Source organism: Ursus americanus, chromosome 14, assembly GCF_024610735.1.
Source record: "Ursus americanus isolate L20-20 chromosome 14, mUrsAme1.1.p, whole genome shotgun sequence".
Classification (NCBI taxonomy): Eukaryota; Metazoa; Chordata; class Mammalia; order Carnivora; family Ursidae; genus Ursus; species Ursus americanus.
The window spans coordinates 20,450,255-20,472,164 of NC_142140.1; the positions used below are offsets into that span (position 1 = coordinate 20,450,255).

General features: G+C 41.7%; 1 protein-coding gene across 5 annotated transcripts in view; it reads left to right on the top strand.

The window, feature by feature from the left end:
• FOXP1 (forkhead box P1) overlaps positions 1-21,910 on the top strand; it is a 563,431-nt gene that overhangs the window by 330,961 nt on the left and 210,560 nt on the right. For all 5 annotated transcript variants that reach the window (XM_087866857.1, XM_045808086.2, XM_087866856.1 and 2 more), the window contains one exon: positions 8,604-8,788. In XM_087866857.1, coding sequence (XP_087722983.1) covers positions 8,615-8,788 — 174 coding nt within the window. In that variant the 5' untranslated portion in view covers positions 8,604-8,614. The remainder of the gene's footprint in view (positions 1-8,603; positions 8,789-21,910) is intronic.

The window sequence follows — 21,910 nt, forward strand, 5'->3', positions numbered from 1 at the left end:
GTTCAAATGATTCAAGTTTGGCAGGCCTTGTTAATTCTCAAACTTAAACTCTTGTTGTGTGCTGTAAAAATGCATTTTAATTAAGCTCCCTAGAACACCTGGCCCCATCATACCCTGAGCTGCAGAGGCTTCCTTGTAGCAGAGCAAACAGCCTAGCACAGGGTTGGCAAAGATCCTTCCTGGTCTCTGTTTAATTATTTGAGCTCGTCTGGATTAACATGCCAGGGAGTGGGTATGCATTCTCCTTTGTACCTCTGTTTCCTAGAGCAGTTTCTTTCTAGCTTCCGTAGTTTGCACACAGTTGCTATGATGACAGCGCTTAAACTCTTGTCCACTGGGAGAGAAGGAAAACAAGACCAACAGTAGCTGAAATTCTGAAAATATAGCCATTTGTAGCTTTTAAGGGGGTGGGTGTTTTTATCTGTGCTTACTGATGACTTAACGAAGACCATGGAAGTTTGATTAAGACAGGCTGTTAGTGTGAGACATGCACATTTCCTCTGAACAACCTTGCTGCCTTGGTGTTGGAATTCGGGAATTCTTTTTCTTTGGAAATGTAAAATCTCTTGTCTTTACAATGAAAGCCTGGTAGAGAAGGGAAATCGTGTTTTTATTAGGAACATTATTTTATTACCACCCTATTCCTCTAACTCTGTTGTGAGTCATGCATTACAGGGAAAATTAAACATCCTGCCCTCTACCTTTTTCCATTCCAGCTGAATTGAATATTAACTGTTGACCATGGATTTTGGTAGAGTTATTCACTGATTGATTATTTTTAAATTTTCAATGATTGGGACAATCCTACTTCTGTTATGACTTAAAATGATTTAATGGCTTACGTTAGTTTCTCAGTTTCAGAAATCCAAAACGATTAGTCCTCACAAAGGAAGTACAGGATATAGAGTATTTTAGAAGTAGGAACATCAAGATGGTGACCCCCACAAGCCCTTGATCTCATTTGAATGAGAGGTTGGACTTGGACTTTTCTGTCATTTCATCAGTTAGCTAAAAATTCAGCAATTATATATGAAGTCCCTACTACAGGAGTCCCCCTGGAGCCACGGTTTGGCTTCGTGGATTCAGTTACCCTCGGTCTACCGGGCTTGGGAAGCAAAGGATCCTCTTTCCAAGGTATTGTCAGAAAGCCGTGTCACAACACCTATGTCATTCACCTCCCTTAAGCTCATCACGTAGACATTTTATCATCTCATGTCATCACAAGAAGAAGGGTGAGTACAGTACAGTAATATACTGTGAGAGAGGGAGAGAGGTCACATTCACATAACTTTTATTACACTAGATTATAATAATGATTCTGGTTTATCATTATTGTTGTGAATCTCTGGCTGGGCCTAATTTAGGAGTTCAATTTTATCATAGGTATGTGTGTATGTATAGAAAAGAACATAGTGGGGACGCCTGGGTGGCTCAGTCGGTTAAGCATCTGCCTTTGGCTCAGGTCATGATCCCTGGGCCCTGGGATGCAGTCCCCGCATCAAGCTCCTTGCTCAGCAGGGAGCCTGCTTCTCCCTCTGCCTGCTGCTCTCCCTGCTTGTGCACGTACTCTCTCTCCCTCTCTCTCAAATAAATAAATAAAATCTTAAAAAAAAAGAAAAGAAAAGAACAGTATGTAGGGTTCAGTACTATCTGCAATTTCAGGCATCCACTGGGGGTCTCAGAGCATATTCCCCATGGATAAGGGGAGCCTACTATATGTGTAAGGTGTGCCTGAAAGTAAAGTTCAAAGTAAAGGTGTTTTTTTGTTTTGTTTCGTTTTATTTTTTTTTAACTGTTACTAAAGAAATGGAGCTGGAGAGGCCAGGAAGGAGATCATTTTACTCTGACTGCCTCTTTATCCGTTTACTTGATAGGCAGAGAGTACTTCTAGGTTGATTGATAAATACAAACTAGTTCCCAGTTCTTTTTTTCTCCTCCTTTGAACTATGAAGGTAAGAGAGCTACCATATTACATTATGAACAACGAACCTAATTATCCTCCCAGACTTCTCTCCAACTGAGGATTCTTTGCTTCACTGAGCACCCATAGCTGTAGGTTCTCCCCCTCTGGCTGTCTGAGGTACGTCCAGGATATCCTCGCCTGGACCCATTCCTTTCCAGCCCCAAGCTGCATTTCCTGCAGGAGTAGCTCCCTGAGGACACATGTACCAAGGCTTTCCGGGAGGGGTCTCCTAGACCTGGTTCTTTCTCTGTTGAGAGGCCCAGCCCGACGCTTCCATGAAATCCTCAACCTCTGCTGACCTAAGATTTGGGAAGATTCCAGTTTTGCCGTTCTCTCCTGTATGGCTTATGTAAGTAGTCTTAAACAAAAGCAAAAGAAACCCCATATTTTTGACTATTTCATTGCTCCTGAACTTTTTCTTCCTAAGTGCTAAGTGAAATTCTAGATTTTTAAAGATAGATCTAGATATCTACAGTGCACGATAAAGTTGATAATACATAAATCATTTTTAACAACAGGTAATATGCATAATTTATGGTGTTACAGTGCTATCTTTCTGATATTTATGATGGATAATGCTCAGTTTTTGCCCTCATATTACTGCTTTAAATTATACCACAAGAAAATTAATGAGAAAGTAGATTTATGGGTTTCATTTGTTTGTCAATTCGGAAATTAATTGGGTGTTAATTTTAGCCGTCCCTCATCAGACCAGGACTTCAGTATGTGTGCATTACTTTGCATTCATTGTAGCTTACCTCCCATTTACTGTGGGTCACTAGCTTTGCATACATTAAAATAGCCCTCCGGCTCATTCCCTTGATTACTTTTTGAACTGCCATGCATTAGAAAATTTACGCCTTTCTGTTATAATTATGAAAATTTGGTATTGGAAGATGGTGCCTTCATAACACAGTCACCACATCGACTTCTCTTCCTAAACTTGGGCTCTGGATGGTCTTTCCGTGGCATGGGACCCCTGCCACTGGGGGCGGTGGATAGGCAGGCAGTGGTGTCTGGAGGGTTCATTCACAACTTGTGGGAGTATCTCAGATGTGAAAATAATCAGCCGGTGTTACTTTGTTTTTCTTGTTGTAGTCTTCCTCCTCCCTTCCCCCCCCCTTTTTCCTTTGAAAGTATGCTATAAAATCCCCACTTAGGTGGCATGATTCTGCATCTTGGGGCCACTTGGGGCCCTTCCATCCTGCCCTTTTTTCACCTGTTTCCTGAACCCCTCAGTTTCACTTGTAATCCCTCCACCAGCCCTTCCTCTGTCTCAGCCACCTGCTGTAGTGCATCTGGCCAGATGAAGGGTGAACACTTGCAAAGCACGTGCTATGTGCTAGGAAATGCGAAGTCTCCATTGTCAAAGCTAGACTTTCTTCAGGATGCTTTCTGTTCTTGAGTCCCTGTTTTGACTGGGAGGAACTCCTGCAAGAAGATGGAGAGTAAGGCTCTGGGTTAGTGTCCTGTGCCAACCTGCTGTTTCCGGGCCGGCAGGGAAGACTCCCCTTAGCTGCACTTTGCTCCTTAGAACTCCTTTATATGTATTTTGTTGCCAGGTAGACCTTTTGCACATTTAAAGGGAAACCGTTCATTTATCTGATGAACCCAGAAGTAAGTGTATGCTTTGTATCTTAATACACACAAGTTTTTCTTCTTTCCCAAATCTCATGAACATGATCGATGTGGACTTTGAATCATCACGATGCGACGTGAGTCCTTCTTTTAGAACTAGAGATAGCCTCCCACCTTTATTCTAGTCCCGTCTACAAACTCTGCGCGGAGTCTGACAGATGATGGAGTAAGCGTGCCTCTTGTTCAGTAATTCCAAAATACGGACATTCACAGGGTCTCTCCATTCTTAGAGTTGCTGTCTTCTTCTTTCCCTCCTCATCCCTCTGTCCTTCCCTCCCTCCCTTTCTTCTTCCCCTTCTCTGTCCCTCCCTTCCCTACCTCCTTTTCTTCTTTCCTTTCCCCCTCCTTCCTTTGCTCCCTCTCTTTCTCCCCCCCCCCCCCAAGAGCTTCTGTTATCTCTTCAAAATGCCTTCCATTTTCCTTCTTTTCTGGCACTGGATGAACAATGAGAAAGAGGATCTTTGCTTTGGGATGGGGGAGGACTGTGTCATCACTATCATCATTTTCCTACAAGTGGTTTCACCATTAACTTCTCCTCTTCTCCCCATAGAAGTAGGAATATATTTTACAAAACTATGTTTAGTTTAATTTACACATTCTTTCATGAACAGACCAAGTTCTTTAAGGGCATTTATTCTGCTTCATATAAATAATTGATCAGCCAAGTTAATTTACTTCTGCCTGACTTGGTCAACCTTAATTAACTGCCCTGGAATCAAGACTGAACTTTCTGTTAGCTTAAAATCTTTCACAAGCATGATAACAAGGGCTTTATTTTCCTTAAATTTTCAGCATCAACACTGTAACCAAGGAAATAATCATAATAATAAAGCATTGCTTTAATTTACTATAAATACATTGGCCTGGACATTATGAATTTTCCAGAATACTTCCAGAGTATGCTCTGTTGGCAGCGACAATAAATAAGCGCGCTAAACTCAGTTCTTATCCTTTTCTACAAGTTCCTTCAGCACAAAAATCGATCTTTTGAAATCAGTAGCTCTGTCATGTTTCCAAGCAAGACGAGAAGTGGGCCATTTTGGCTTCCTTTAGCTTTCTGACGTCCATGTGATTACAGCCTCAGCCTTTGCAGGGTTGTGTTGAATGGATCATATGTGACTTAAACAGGCCCAGCTCATTCGGAGAAGCCATGCAAGAAGCCAGAGGAAGATTTGTTTTTGTTTCCAGAGGGCTTGTTAGTGGGGAGGGCTGGTCATGTCCTCCAGGTGCCATGCCTCCATATTCGCGTGCTCGGGGTGATTGTGTATCGTTTCTTGCTCTCGGTTTGCCGTGGAGCAGAGTAGTTCATTGGTTATAAGGAGTCCCAGAGGGAAACGGAGGTTATACAAACTGAGTGTCTATGACAAGCTTCCTCTAAGAAAAGAAGGTACACTGTTCGATGTCAGAAAGCTCACGTGCCTCTTGTATACATTGACCTCCTTTCAGATGATTCCCAAATTGTAAAACTCAATAGAAAAAGACAAATAGAGGTGTTTGCTAAAGAATGCTGACACTTTCATCATTGTATTTTAGATGCTTTTATTTGTCTACCTGCCACCTTGATACCGTCTTTCCTGGAATTACTTAGTTTTCTTTTCATTCATTTACGAATGTACCACCTTGCCCAGGACTTTGCAAATGGGAAATTCGCTGTCATTCATTGAATGGACAAGTTCACATCTGAAATAGGAAATGGTTATGGATGTATCTATTCCTTAACCTACTGGGCTTTTGTTTTCTTATCTGTAAAATGGGGATAAATTTCACCTGCTTCTTCTCCCTGATGGACTTGTTATGAGTTTGAAAAGTACCTCAGAGAGCCTTGTAGTTTGTGAAGTGTTGTACAGACATAAAGCCTTATTAAATGGCTTGGAACATTCCATAGAAAGAAATATTGCCAGCCCAGATATTGTTAGAAATGTTCTTAGACATCGACACTCCTAATTTTTCACATGTGCTTTTCAAAAAGCTGTTTTCTCCTGATTGGTGTGGGAGATTATGGGAAATTTTAAATCTTGCAACCTACATACTACTGTTAGCACTTGACTAATTAAGGACATCCTCAGACCAAAATAATCCTTTATGCAATTTCGGTCCCAATGCCTGCACTCTCACAGACCCGATTCGCAAGCCAAGCTGCTTGGCGAGATGCCTGCAAAACTTCTCCTGGAGGACTTGGCAGTCTTCTTGGAACTGTGTAGAGCAAAACCTTCTCATCAAATTGTGGATTGGAGACTGTTCGTACTCCACCCACGACCACGGTGTCAAACCCAGGAAACAGAAGCGGGGCCAGTCTCTTAGACACCTGTTCTGAGGCCAGGCATCCCGATGGTCACAGGGTGTGGAAAGAAGCATTCTTTCCTATAGCTCTGAGGACAGAATATTTGGCTAGCTATGCCCCCTTCTCAGGGCAGGTATGGATTTCATGTGTAAGCCATGTTTTTATCTTTTGGGGGTCCATTCGCTGATATGAGCAGGCTTTCTAGAAAGTTAAAAAAATGTTTTTGTTTTTTCTTGAGGTGTGCTTGTGACATACCTAAAGAATTGAGCGAGTTTCCTTGTTACCTACTCTAGGACAACCATCCTCGCCTTCAGACGCCTAAACGCCATCCTTTCCTTCATTTCTGTACAAATGGGCATGTTTGTGAAACAGAAACTGAAACATTGGGGGGAAAACCCCTCAATTTCACAAATTAATGCCTTTTTTGGCAACAAATAGGGTACTTGTATTGCCTGGTTCTTCTTAGAGAAAGTTTTAGTCGTATTTTTGATAGATTTTATATTCTGCAGACTGTAAAGATATAAAGGCGGTTTTTAAAGGACTCTAATTACTGGAAAGTCTGATCTGAAGAGAAGAGAGTGAATCAGCTGTTGCTTCTGAGTTTGTTTCCCACCTGTCAACAAAAAATGCCATTCTTAATCCCCTTCAGAATTGGATTAACTTTAAAAAATAAGTCTTCTGGGTTTATAAAGTTTGTACTCAAGTTGGATCATACAGTACACTGAAAGGAAATGAAGAAAGATGTGAATTTTTCTGCTTTTAATTTCCCATCACACGTTTGGGGAGGTCGGTAGAAAAGGGACTTAAACCAGCTTCTAGCAAGAGGGCGGCCTCCTCTAAAGATGTCCCAAGTGTTTCAGTTTCCCTGTTGTGACATATTTCATGGGTGGGGAGAAATCCATGGTGTTGTGCATGTCTTTCCACAATGCAAAATTATTTAAGTTTTCAGCCCTTTTATCCGAGATTGGTGTTTCACGTTAAAGTTCTAACATGCAGACACTTCTCAGCTTCGATATTGGAACCGTCAGGTCCTTTAGTGACTATGTTTTTCCTGTTGAAAGTCCTCGTCTTTGAATTTGGAGTATGACCCTGCCATTTCATTGTTTGCTCCCTACTGCACCTCACCTGTAAGAAAACACATGGTTAAGAACTTTGACATCAGAATGAACTTGTTCAAATCCGGATTGCACCATTACTAGTGATTTATGCTGGGCAAATTAAATCTAGGCTCCTCGTGGAGCCCTAGTGTTCTCATCTGCATCCTGGAGAGACCAGTGGCATTCAGAACTAAACTGGTGAATATACATAAATCACCTGCAGGTGGCTTGGCACAGCACTGGTGATCAATAGATGGTAACATTTGGTATGAGTAAATATTATCTATCTTTTGTCATCATCAGACGCCTTTACTGAGAGCTGAATTGGCTCCGGAGGATAATGGTTTTGTACCTAGAGAGTAGCCGGGCCGAATGTGAAATATATTTACATGTATGTAGGTGATATCCTCCAGCTACTCATCATGCACTATACATACGGACTTACATACCATATACACACACACACACATATACTTACACACATACATATATATACACACATATAAATACATATACACACATATAAATACATATACACGTACATATATGTATATACACACACATATATATACATACACGCATACATATATACACATATATACATACACGCATACATATATGTATATACACATACATATATACATACACGCATACATATATACACACATATATACATACACATACATATATGTATATACACATACATATATACATACATGCATGCATATACATACACACATACACATATATACACACACACATACATGTGTGTGAATATTTTTTATTAGACATTTCATACTTTCACACTCAGACCTTTTCTTTGGTGTGCCTAAGGCCAGATTTTTCTCCAAAATAAATATAAGCTGTCCCAGACCTTTCAGGCCTTAAACCAAACTAGAGGTTAGTAATCCAGCAGGAAAAAAAACCCTAACTTTGAATAGGATTTCTTAGGACAGTTTTAACCCTAGGACAAAGATCAGAGTCTGAATTTTTTCAGCTCCCGAAAAGCGGTGATTTTTTTTTTCCTCTCTAAATGTGGCCGATCTTACTGGAATGGCCAATTAGGAATACTTTCCAGTACCTGAATGGTTCTGGGGAGTACGAATCCTCAAATGCTCTTGGCTTTTTGACTATAAGGGTGCTCAGCTCCAGTGACCTCAGGGGCCCTCCCGGTGCTGTGTGTCACGTCTTGATGGAGGAGTCGGAGACTCTCTCTAGGAGTGTACCACCCCCACGCAGAGCCCGCACGCACTAACGTTTAATGTTACCCGTAATGTGCTGCTCGCAATGACTTACTGGTTTTTGAGCAAAACATCCAGATACAATCCACAGAAACTGAACCATACGTCCTGAGTTCCCCCGAAAGTACTTTTTTTCCAAGGCGAAACAGTCTATTGCAAGGCCCACTACTAAACCTTGAAGCTGGACCGACCCCCGCCCTCCGTCCTCAGACACTAAGGGACTAGCCCACGACCCAGGGCCAAAAGTGAGTGAAAGAAAAGGACAACTGTTTACAGAGTTTGGCCAACACGGAAGGCAGGGCCCTTCTCCTTCTGTCCAACAACTGTTTTAACAGCTGCTTTTTTCTCTCTCCCCCGCTCCCTCCTGAAAATCCCTCTATCAGGTTTTTGAGTCATGATGCAAGAATCTGGGACTGAGACAAAAAGTAACGGTTCAGCCATCCAGAACGGGTCGAGCGGCGGCAACCACTTGCTCCAGTGCGCCAGCCTTCGCGAAGGGCGGTCCAACGGGGAGACGCCGGCCGCGGACGCGGGGGCCGCTGAGCTCGTGCACGTGCAGCAGCAGCAGGTACTGTGGCCCGTGGGCCGCCGGGCTGCACGGGCGCGGGGGGCTGGGGAGGGGCCGGGGCGGGGGGCGGCTCTCCAGCTCGCCGCTCGCACTCGCCGCCCGGGAGTGTTGGAGGCTCGCCTGGCGGGCAGGCCGGCCGTCAGCGGCATCTGGCGGCCTGGTGGTGGCCTTCAGAGACTAGTGCTCCGGCCCTTGGGAGCTGAGAGCCTTGGGCCCCCCCCATGCCCCCCATCTTGGAGAGCAGTTGTTAAAGATGAGCTTGAGTGCACCTCGGGGCGCCCTTCCCAGGCCCCACCGTGGCAGCCTGAAGCTGAACTATTTGGACTAAAATGAATCTTTGGAGAAATGGTTCCTGATGCTTGAGTTGAAAAGTAATAATAATAAGCAGGCTTATTGAGCCTGGTGAAGAAAGACACAAAATGAGGGGTAATGGATAAAAGGAATAGGGGATAGAAGAGGGAGTAGGTGAACCAGGAGAGAAGCAGAACAGTAGAAACAAACGGGCAGGGGTGTGTATACAGCAGGCAGAGCGACAGCAGCACAGGCTGAAGTGTAAGAAATGGCCTCCGGCTACCTATGGGAACTTCGGGGTGTGGGCCACTGACCTATGTGTCTTGTGTACATATGGCGGCTGGTATGGGGCTAAGTCCTCTTAATGTTTTAAATTAGCTCTTATTGGTGGCTCCCCCAAATGCATATAAATTGGGACATACTCATTCTCCTTACGTTCTCCATAGGCGTGTCAGGGGGTACCTGTGAGTGACTAAATATTTCCAAATGGTAAAGGTGACCCAGAAAATGGTGTTGTGTGGCCCACGTGTTGAGGGAAATTCAAAGAAGAAAATAGCACCCGCTTGAAGACAGCACTGTTTTTCCAGCCTCTCTTGGAATCAGGAAATAGGATTTGTTTTTGTTAATGATAATGGGCGGATTTTGTTCCATTTCAGTCCTTGATTCATTTACTCAATACGTAGTTATGGTGCCATCGCAGAAGGGTGAAAAAAGAATGACGCGTCTTTGGGCCTTACTGAAAGCAACTGAAATCGTTTCTGGGGGATGAAGAGGAGGAAGGTGAACCTGTTCTCAAACCATTTTCTTGAAAACCGTATCAGAGAAGTAGAGGGAATCCCTTTTTGTATGAGGGTTATGGCCTTTGCCAGGCTCTGAGCACGTTTTATTTTCTTCTTGCTAAGAAGTTTTTAAAATACGAAGAATCGTTACATTGTCAGTCTGTGAGAAGTTAGTGGAACCTGGTGGGGGCAAGCTGCAACAGAAAGAAATGGAAACTAGCAGACGTGCTTCACCTAAGGGATGTGGTCTCTCTCCCTGGCCGCCCAGACCCTTCTGTGCCTGCACCTCGGGCATCACATCAGCTGGAATTTATGATGTATGTTGTGTGGAAGGTTGTGCGCTTAAATGAGTGCAAATGGCTGAATTCTCACCGCTGACCTGGTTAGCAGAACAGATCCTCAGATGGTAGGAAGGTGTCCGTGCGTGTGCATGCGTTGTTCACGCGGTGTTGTTAGGTACTTATGCTTACATTGAGAACGAGCAGTAGTTTGGTGTTTTGGAGTGCTGTATTCTGTGTCTTTACCCTACAGAGGCCAAGGTCCGCTGGTTCTTCATGGAGCAGTTGAGGTGTGGTGCTCTCGTGGGGTGTGAACCCCACATACTTAGTATTTAGGGTACATTAATTAAATAAATTGGAAATTAACTTCTTCAGTGTTTTATATGAAGGACTGAAAATCATTTACCATCGTGAAGTAGTAAGTCATCCAAAGTCTTCACATGTATACCATCAGCACACACCCCCCCACACACACACCAATAACAGCAACAATACATTAGCCTCATAGAAGACAGTTAAGAAAGTACATTTTAACAGCATCTTCCTTAAAAAGCGTGAGTAACAAAATTAGGTATTCGCATCTCCCCTCTCTATCTTGGCTGCGACCACTTTGGAAAACACGCTGTTATGTGTTATGGATGTCAATATCTTTTGATTGTACTTTGAAACTCTTTTTAAATACTTTTCATACCAATTTTATTTTTATTTGCTATCGATGTGATTTAGGAAGAGAGTGAGTAGCTGGATTTATCATTGTGGCTAAAACCCCACATACTGTGCTTGGCAGGCCCTTTCAGTGTTTTAAAATAAAATACTGACAGCTGTTTGCCCCTCGAAGTGTATGATGAGGCTCTTCACAGGTTGTTGGAGGACAAGAAAATCTGTAGATGAATTGAGAAAAAAAACTAAAGGATTGAAAAAGTTTTGCAGGACTACGAGTGATCCTAGTTTCCTTCCAGACCGAAAACTGCAACAATTAAGCGCTTTGGAGAAATGCGAGGGTCCACGCGATGGACTTGGTTGTTTTCGTCATTTTTAGTCTACAGGTTTTTCCTTGAAGTGAGAATACCAGCAGTGAGAAAATCACAGCCATGCTGAATTCATTACTGCGGTAGTCACACAAAACCACGGATAAAATTTCAATAACTGCAGGCCACAGTTGAGTAAACAGTTGCACTGAAATTTAATTCCTGTTGACTTTTCCCCCATTCCTCGCCAGGGGCACATTCTGATTCTGTAGTACAAAGACAACAGGGGTTACAGCTTTGATTAATGTAGGACAGTGGAAGAGAATTAGAACTGTAAAATATGTTAGAAGTCCATGGAACAAAAAGATGTGGCTTAAAAGGGCTTGGTATAAAAATGAGTTAATTACGCTGTGTGTAACACTGAACGTTATAGGATTTTCCAGTTGCACCAGTGCAATCGTTGACGATATAGGGAGAATTTTTGCCTAGTGCCAGGACTTTTAAAATAAATGCAAGCCTTTCCATGTTTGATTCTTATTACTAAAGATAATTACAAATGATAGCAAGTGCCCTTTCAGAATGGAGAGCTTTCACAAAGATTAGCTGTGGAATGAGTGACTTCTATGCTGGGACTCGTCTATAGGTTGGCTAAATTAGGTCTAAGAAGAATTGTTAAAAACAAAAAAGAAAAAAAAAGAATTACTTAGGTGCCAACCTAGAAAAGTAGGGGGAATCTGGCTTTTCCATCTTCTCTTGAAAAATCAGAAGATCTGGTAACCCTAGACCCATATTCCTACAGGGCAACAGTTGTTAGGGGATGGATTGCTCGTGAAGTCAGGGAGCCTGCCACCCTCCAGGCTGCTCCAGCTCCCACCCAGCAGCGTCGCTCATTGGTGGCCCTCTCGGCAGGGGGGTTGGTAGTTCTGCAAGATGCCATCATCACTCAGAAGCCATCGCCCAAGGAGAGGTGCTGCCAGTAGCTGGAGGAGCCCGCCAACACACTCCCCAACTGTCTTCCTTCCTCAAAATGAAACGTATTATCTCCGTAATGTTTCAAGTCTACTTAGATCTGGGCCATGAAACTATTATAACAATACTTTCCTAATAATATAATTTGATAGAGTTTCTGAACATTTCTTTTAGCCACTGGGTAATTCTTTACCCGATACCATAACTGCTTTTTATTTCCTATTATGCCTGCCCCATTTCTGGGTCTGTAAAAGTTCTGTGTTGGATATGCACTACTCCATTATGAAACTCAGCAACAAATACTATTACCAATTACTGAAGTTTTTTTTCCTAAAGAAAGGATTTTAAAATGTCCAGAGCAATTTCATAAACTGTGTGGATTAATGCATTTTAAAAGTCTTGAATTTTAGAAAGCAGAATTTTATTTCCATATTGCTGCAAATGAGAGCTTTTTCAGATAAGCATATTACATAGAGCATAATGTTTAGAAGTTTCTCCATATACAGCATATGCTGTCAGGTCAATTAACAGAATGCATACTAGAAAATGTTTATTCAATAAAAATGAATAGCTGTTAAATAAAACAGCTATTTCTTAACAACATTCCATTTAATGATGGGGTTTTTTTTTTGGGTACCACCTGGCAGTTTTATTGTCTGCAAATCAGTATAGAGAGAGCTTTGGTTGCTGTGGTTTTGAGGTGTGGCTATTGTTTTATATGAGGAGGGCAGTATAGAGGTAGTCTATGAGAAAGACATTAAAAAAAAAGATACAGTATGTATGGGATTTGAATATGGATTATTTAGAGAGTGTGGATAAGTGAAGTATTTGTTTCATTCATTGACATTGGTTCTTTGACATTTGGTTTAAAGTGTTGGGCTTTCTGGCCCAAAAGGTACACCTCCACCATCAACGTGTGTCTGTGTACATGTTTCCTGTTAATAACGTAAAAGAAAGAGAAGAAAGCATTGAATGAATCCTGAGGCATTAAGAGAGGAAGGAAGGACAAGTAGCTTCTGAAACATCATGAGCGGGAAGAAGAGGGATTCATTGGGTTGCATTTTGCCAATGAGCTATTAAAGGAGGTGAGAGATGAGTCACTGCCCAGGACCAGAGAAGCTCAGAGAGACAGGAGGAGTAGGAGAGGTCTCAGGAAGGAGATGAGGCTGTGTATATTCACAAGGATATAGAAAATATACTATCAGAGGGGCCTGGGAGAATCACGGGTCTATATCCTGGGGTCTCCTGAATGTGAGTAACCAAATTATAATGACCAGAGTGTGAACATGTTAGCATAAACCAAGCCACAAAAATTAAAGATTCTTCTCTTCATTTTCAAAATGGCGGAATGAATAGCCTCATTTTGTTCTTGTTACGAAAATGACTAGTGGATATCGAGCAAAAGAGGGAGGTTGTCCTGCCAACATTTCCAGCTCGAAGTGCCCCTGTGAAAAACGACACCTGGAAGAAATCACTGTGTGTGTTTGGATGGGCAGAAAGCTCCAATGAAAGAGACCGTCCCCGTGCGCTTCTCGTTCGTACTCCTGTTCCTTTATGGGAACCGTGTTACCATTATTGCGGCCATCCTTTGCCTCGTTCCTCACTCTACGTAGGGAGGCCCAAATGATTAGGTGTGGATTAGTATAAAGACGAGGTAGCAATGGCCAGTTCGGCCTTACCATTCTTCTCTTTGCAAAAGGTTGCTTTATTAACTTTGTTAGGAATGCCCTCAAATGGCCTTTTGCCTTGTCGTTGCCAGGGACTGTGTCTGAAAGGTGGGTCTTTCGATGCCACTGGAAGGAAAAAAACATAGTCAGCATCTCTGTGTCTGATAAGGGAAGCTTCTGGAAGGCAGGGTAGAAGAAGATCTGAATTTATTGAGTTCTCTCATTGAGGCAGGCACTGTGATAGGGGCTAGCACCTTCCTTCACTGGTGGGTGAAGACTCAAACTATAATTTTAAAGGACTCACTCTACCTTTTGATATATTCTTTTTGAACACAAGGTAGAGTTCAAATATAGAAAATATTGATGATCAAAAATTTGTAGTAGGAATTGGTGCCACCAAAATGTTAGCAAAAAGCACACAAACAATTTGAAATAAAAGTGAGGCAGAAATTGGGATAACTGTGACAAATAAAGAAAAACAGCCACAATGATAACAGACTTCCACTTTTTCTCAATTCCTTTGGTGGCTCTTTCTGGAAAAGGCATACTCCACCCTGACTGCTGAAGTTAGTTCTTTACTCTGTGAGTTTTTACCTCCCTGTCATCAAAATATTGTCAGAGATTTAGGTAACTTCTGATGGGAGCCTTATATGAAATCCTTTCAAGTTTTGATAACTGAATAGTTGTGTGTCATTAATTTCTCTGTTGAAGGGTAAGATGGCATGAGAAACAACAAAAAAAGAGCCAAGTACATAGAAAGCTAGATGCCACATTTCACCAGGAGTGAAGTGTACCCTCAACTTTAAACAAAAGCATCCCTACTTTGAGAAGGTAATTTTAAGCTCTGACCCGTGAGCTAGTAGTAGTAGTAGTAATAAATACCCCCCTCTCTCTTGTCTAATCAGACATCTCTTTTTGAACTTTCAGGAGGTATGACTTTAATGGTAATTTGTTGACAGATTAGCTTCCCTGATTGCAGAGAGTTTGTTTTGCAAAACTGGCCGACTCCTATCTGTTCTCCGAAGGCAAGGAACCTACTTTGCTGTTTTGCAACTGCTGGCGTTTATTGACAAGTAGTGCTGAGCACGCAGAATTGGTATGTTTGTGTAATGTAAACCTCTATAGCTCGACTGATGGAGTCGAGTGTACTTTTAGGTAGTGCATAGATTACTTGATAAAAAGGGTTACAAGGTGACTGCTTTTATGACAAAGTAGAATGGCAATATAAATGCAAGTGGTAGATGGAGCAACAAAAGGGAAGTTTATATAGGGAATTGAACCCCGTATTAGAAAGTTTCTTTTCATCACTTGGTCTTTGAACTCCAATCTATTGTAATTATGAAGTGTTACTTGTAACATTCCAGAGGCCCTTCGCTAAATACTGTGTTTGATTTGGTTCAGAGAAATACAACCACATTTTTTTTTTCTTTTTCCTCTCACGAGAAAATGTGGCGAAGAAGGTTGCACATACTGGCCTGGCCTCAGCTTTGTTCCAAGTGAGCTAATAAATGTGCTACACTGGAAACTATGTATTAACTTTGTTTCTTCACTTTGGAGTTCTTGAAATGCATTTATTCGTTTGTTGCGTATTCTTTCATGTAGCTAATCCCTGCACCACCTGTGTGAGGAAATGTGCATGGTAGAGTAATTAATTTGGAGTTTATTTGACTAGAGCCTGAAGAGCCTGAAGAGCAAGGGTGGGGACAGGGGGAAGGTGGTTCGAAGGTTACCTGGATTCAGCTTGTTGGAGGCTTGGGTTTCTAAGCCAGGGGAGGTTTCTAGGTGGAGAAGAAAGGCCATTCAGGAGGAGGGGTACTAAACGTAAATTAGAAGGTTGAACCTGGCCTGGCTTGGAAGGAAAGAGATGTTTGAGAGGTTAATAGCAGCGACAGGGCTCTTGAGGTAAGTCCTGAATTTAGTAATGGGCCACTAACTCTCCCTTCATTTAATTGAGGACTCGCTTTCATTGACCACCTTTACCGCCTTGCTTTCTGCATTTCTCCTCCTACACTTGAATACCTTGGTGAACTGTAGGACCCGTATGGGCTGGGATGGCCCTTTCTTACTCCCTGATGTTCCCCAGCACACAGCACAGCCCCTGACATAGAGCGGTTCTTTGACAGACTCTGCGAATGAATGAAATAGGAAGAGAAAGGAGGGCTATGGTCACAAGAGAGTGTTGAGGGGAGTGCTGGAAAATCAGCAGAGCCTTTTGAAGTAGGACATGTGAAAATATCAAGGAGTGGGAGTGATGAAGGATGATGAGTCAGCATTTCCCATCTGAATGACTGGCAAAATGGTGGCACCATGGAACAGAAGAGAAGGGCATCAGGAGGACAACCCACGCTCCTTTCTTACGTGCCACGGGTCGGTTATCGGACAAACACAACTTGTGCACAAGCACAAACGTAACTTGTAAATAAGGAACGGACTTAGTTTGGAAAAGTCCTTTTTTTTTTTTTTTAAAGGCTGTTTAAAAAACGACATCCTCTTACATCACGAAAACTCACTCTTTTGATTGTATATGTTTATTCAGATTAAAATTATCAAGTATTTTCCCTTTAGCCTTTGCCAGTTACTAATGAGTATATCTTCCACAAGTCACATGGGAAATGCTGATAAACTGCCTTGTGTTCCTATTGATCACGGAATGGACTTAATCTCTTTTAGAGAACAAAACTACCAAGTTAGATCTTTGATAAAGTCTGTTTCATATTGACACAAGCTTCTTAGAATGAATTTGTTTTTTAGGGTGAAAGGGGGTGCGTGTTATGTTTCTTTTGTTGGAAAAATACGACGTGTAATTATTAAACACTGGTGCTATTGGCAGACTCATTGACGAGGTATGGATTAAACTGCTTAGGGATGTCAGGGCCTTGTTTGTGTGTTTAAGTCGAGCCCTGCATAGAGGCAGATGGAGGGAAAGCAGCTCAGAGAGAACATTTTCCAGTATCTTCTGCCAGTAGAGGGGTAAGATTTTTTTTAAGGTGGTAACCCTAAGGTTCTCCTTGAATTAACTCTTTCATCCTTATTTTTAGACTGCTCCTTTTCGACTGTACTCCAAATAAAATTAACTTCCTGACGCAGTTTCGTCTTCAGCAAAGTTTCTGAAAGTAAACCGTTTGTCACACAGTTTATCATCCAGACAAGCACAGGGAAGCGTCAGTATCACGGTCGCTTGTCAAAAGAGGGAAGGTGTCGGCTGATCCGAAATCCGTGTTTTTATCACTGTACCTTCTCTCATCCTGAACTCCCCTGTCTCCACATTGAAGGGAAGGTGACATGATGTCTTTTTAGTCATTCAAATCCAATAACTTTTAATCTGAAGGTTAAGTAGTGAGATATAAACTAAGAGATGATAATATCAATTTTATGTTCACTGAAGGGCACAATATACCTCTTTCGAGTAGAGGGAAAATTGTGCGTAAAATGTCTTTTGCTTTTCAACAGCAGAGCCATGTGTCTCAGAGCCAAAGGAAGAAAGAGTTTTGGGAAAATTTAATAAAATAATATGTAACATCCTAAAACGGCACAGAAATGGCCTTTTATTATTATAATTATTAAGTATTAATTTTTCAAGGTTGCGTGGTAAGACGTAGTTCCATTTTTAATAGCCTCTTGTATTGACTCTTGTTATCTTCCCTACGAACTCAACAACCTTTTACAAGGTTAAAGACTGGGAGAGAATGACACAATGCTCATTCTTTCCTGACTATTTTTGATCCTAATGTGTATGATAAATAATACTGTGATAATATTGCTTACCTTGCCTCATTTTTTTCGTCCTACTCATGATATTTCCATTTCAACTCAATAGGCATTCACCATCCAAAAGTAGTAAGTGAAAATGCCTTTACGTGCATTTTTATTATGATACTCCGATTAGCTCATTGCATATGCACTTGTCTTCCCAACTGCAAGTTTGTGCTGTGGATTAGATGCGTACGCTGTGCACATTTATGGAAAGACTGTGTCATTCATGTGTTTACAGAGGGAAAGGCATCATGCATAAGCTGAAATGTGATATTCACAATTAGAATTGTCATGGTTATAGTCCAGAAATATTTTAAACTTGTCTCAGCCATTTGTTCAGTCCCTTGACTGGGCAGGTTCTAGGTACAAAGTGCTGTGTTAAACGTGCAGACTACACGAGGGGTTGGTGAACTAAGCCACAGGGCCCATCTGGCTAAATCTGGCCTGCCCCCTATTTTTTTTCTTAAAGAAAGGTTTTATTGACATTATTGAGTACTGTGGTATTTTATTTCTTTGCAACGTGTTATCTCATTTAATTCTCATAATGACCCAACAAGGTAGGTGTAATCATTTAAGGATCTCATGTAAGAAGGAAGAAAGAGCTAGAAAGAGTCAAGAGCAGGGGAAGACTCGACAGCCCTGGAGTTACCTGATCCGCTTGTTCTTGCCATTTGGTTCTTACCTACCTTTTTCGTGATGTGTTTCCTCAACCCTTCCTTGAATTCTGTGAGTTAATAGATTTCCTTCTATTAAAAAAAAAAAAAGGAAAAAGAAAAAGGTTTTATTGAAACACCACCATCCCATCCCCCTTGTTTGCTGTTGTCTAGACTTGCCTTCCTCCTACCACAGTAGAGGTGCATTCTTGCAGCAAAGAACATATAATTCACGAAGCCTAAAATACTTCTTTTTTTTTTTTATAAATTTCTTTTTTATTTATTTATGTGACAGAGAGACAGCCAGCGAGAGAGGGAACACAAGCAGGGGGAGTGGGAGAGGAAGAAGCAGGCTCCTAGCCCAGGGGCCCGATGTGGGACTCGATCCTGGAACGCCGGGATCACGCCCTGAGCTGAAGGCAGATGCTTAACGACTGCGCTACCCAGGCACCCCCCTAAAATACTTCTTATCTGGGCCTTTCCAGAACAACTTTGCTGACCCCTGAATTCGTAAATGGCAGATGTGGCAAGGTTTGCTTTCTAGAAACTTCTACACTTACTTTATAGAAAGTGACAAAACTGAGGGATCATGCCTTATTTTTTTTTTTCAAAATTATCCCTCAAGAAATACATATATCACAGTTTAAGACTTTGTCTTACATTTTCCGGAGCGGTAAGGTCACTTGTTGGTTTCATCCTACCTGCAGAGTTCCTTTCTAATCATTTAACTGAATGCATTTTACAAATTAAATGTTTTGGCATTATTGTTGGCTAGAGGAATAATCAGTCAGCCTACTAAGGAAATGGAGGTTGGACACTGAGTCACTCAAAGAGCAGATGTTCTTCCCCATAGTTCTCTTACCAAAGAAAATTAACATAAAAACGAGCATATCTTAGGTTCACAGTCCTATGGTTGGCTAGAAGATATGAAGAAATACCCTTAACATCTCCCTGAATTCATAAAACTTATAATCTAATCGTAATGGAACAAAACATAAATATATGCATTAAATATCAATAAAAATCTCAAAGCAAAATGAAAACAAGCTGTAGAAGATATACGTATGACTAATTAACAGATGAATGACTTAAGCAATACGTCTTCAGTAACCCAGAGAGGAAGAGTTTATTTGTGTCTATGTTGGTGGGATTTTTGAAGACATTGGTACAACTTGGGAACCAGTAACTCAGCACATGCACACCAGCTGATTTAATTTAACCCTTTCAATCAGGAGAGAGTGGATGGAAGGTATATACTGAGCTGTATGGGCGTGGTTTATGACCTAAGTGCCCAAGAAGTGTATCTTTGCCACTCTGCCATTTTTAAGTTTGGGATAAGCAAGGGGGATTTCCATGTGGAACAACAAGTAGAAGTCTTTCTATGCCGGACGCCAGCATCTGAGTGTACTGGTCTCCAGGAAATGGTGTGGGGCCTATCTGTTTACACAGACCATTGCCTGAGTCAAGTGTTCGTGTTCGATCTCCAGAGATTAGATGGGGACTGACAAGGCTGGTCATTTGGTCGGTGGTGTCCATATTTCATATACTTTTATATTGAGTTTTAGCTTATTCACTTCTATTTGTCATAGAGCTGGAACAACTGAAATCCTAATGGCTAATTTTAAAATAGTTGTCAAATTTGAAGGTATTTGTTCAATCCAGCTATTTATGAACTCTCTTTCCTAGAAGCGCATGTCCTTTTATTTTCTCTCTTCTGCCTTTTTTCTTTGTTTTCTTACATTCTTACTTGTTTCTGGTTTTAAGCTTGTTACCGGATGACTTATCATGACATCTCACAATTAGTGAGCCTCTCTTTAGCCTTCCTGCTGGGAGGGTTTCCCTGGCACAGGCCGTGTCTTTAATTCCAACATGCGTACATTTTGCAGGCTTACAGTTCCTCTTGTGTGAATCTGGTGAAACCCCAGCACCTTTTGCTCTGAGAAGTGTGCATTTATGTGTGTGTTTGTGTCATTTTGCGAATAGTTTCATGTGCATCATGTCCCAACCCCCTACCCCCCAATTAAAACACTATACAGTCTGTACTACATGTTAATTAGATTTGCTTGCTGGTTCAGTGTTTTGACAAATGTTCCTAGATTTTTCTGTGTTTAATTAATGTTAAGTATATTAGTAACCTATCTTTAATTTGGAAAAGGTTTCCTCTTCTGGCTCTAAATGCTTACCAATGTGTCCCTGGAATTCATTCTTGGATATCTTAGATGTAGCACTATAAATGCCAGCTCTGAAGAAAACTCTGGAAAGTAAGGTCATATAAAGCACTTTGCACAGGTTCGAAGAGCCTTTTTATATGTATTCGAACAGTCACCAGCTTCACACACTACTTGAGAGACCTTTGACTAAGTCAGCAAAGGTTACAGTAAATGATACATATACCACTGGCACTCCCTTTTGTGGCTGATGGGAGGTTAAGTTTGTGCAGCCCATTGGGGGGGGGCAGTGTGGCATTGGGTGTCAAGAGGCTTAAGACCATCGTACCCTTTGATTCAGGGGTACACTTTTACTGAGAGTGTGTATGGCATTCAGCAGTGGTTCTAGACTTATACGTGTATTGGAATCATCTAGAGGTCATTTTAAACCATACTGCTAACCCCCCGCCCCAGGACTTTATTCTGTAGATCTGGGGTCGAGTCCAAGAATTTGCATTTCCGATGCTTTTAACTCATTCTCTGCTGCTGGTGAGAGACTCACACTTTGATAACCACTCACAAGGGCAGATCACCTGAAAGCATCAGCAGCGGAGCCAGCCTGTTTCCTTGTCTGGTAGATGTCATCCAGTATTATACTGACAGTCATATACGGAAGTACTCGGTTGCTTACCCATTGCATGCCATTTTCCCTGGAGACTTAATCTCACTGCCTCAGAGACTCAAAAATGCAGGAGAAACGTTTCATTCGAGACATTTTGGAATCCTACTGACGAGGGTTCAAAACCCACCTCTTGTACTTACTGAGTGGAGGAACTTAAGTGAGGTTTGCCAGTCTCTCTGAGCCTTACTTTTTGTCTGCAAAATGGGGCAATAGAGGTAACTTCTAGAGCAGAGTTATATATTCGTTACATAATTGAATAATAGACCTTAGGACTTAGCACACTAGTCAAGCCTTTAAAATAATAGTGTTCTAGACAGTATTATTTTGTTTGCTCAGCACCTTTGAAGGCAGGAAAAGGCAGGGCTGCAATCTTAGGGACCCAAAGGCGGAGGCCAGGAGGGAACCAACTTGTTTCTCAGAGCTGTTCCATTCTTTAGCATACTGCACCCAATTTATATTCAAATGTGATCACCTTAGAGCAGTGTAGAAATTCATGTTAGAGACCTCCAAGGAGAGCCCTCATCCGTGAATTCCAGAGTTCCTGTGTCTTTCCTCATTGAGATAATTAATTGCAATAAGGGTACAGTCCTATTTGACAATCACACTCTTCATTTAGAAACTGACCTCTATAGGAAGACTGCAGAGAACCAGTTCTTGTAGGCAATTAGTGCCCCAATTTACCATTTTAGAAAAGAAAACATATATCTTAATAAATACAGAATTTCTCCTCCATACCTACTAGCAACATTACTGAAGGGGCCCCACCACAAATGTTTTAAATTTAGAGGCAGAGCTAAGGACACAGTTTGCCTCTAGAATCTGAATTGAATCAGGGTTTTATTTCAGATAAAATCTTTGGGGCTCATAACTTAAAAAACACAACTTTTACTGGCATTACGCAATTTGCCACGGGTCATTTAGCGAAATGTTTGTAT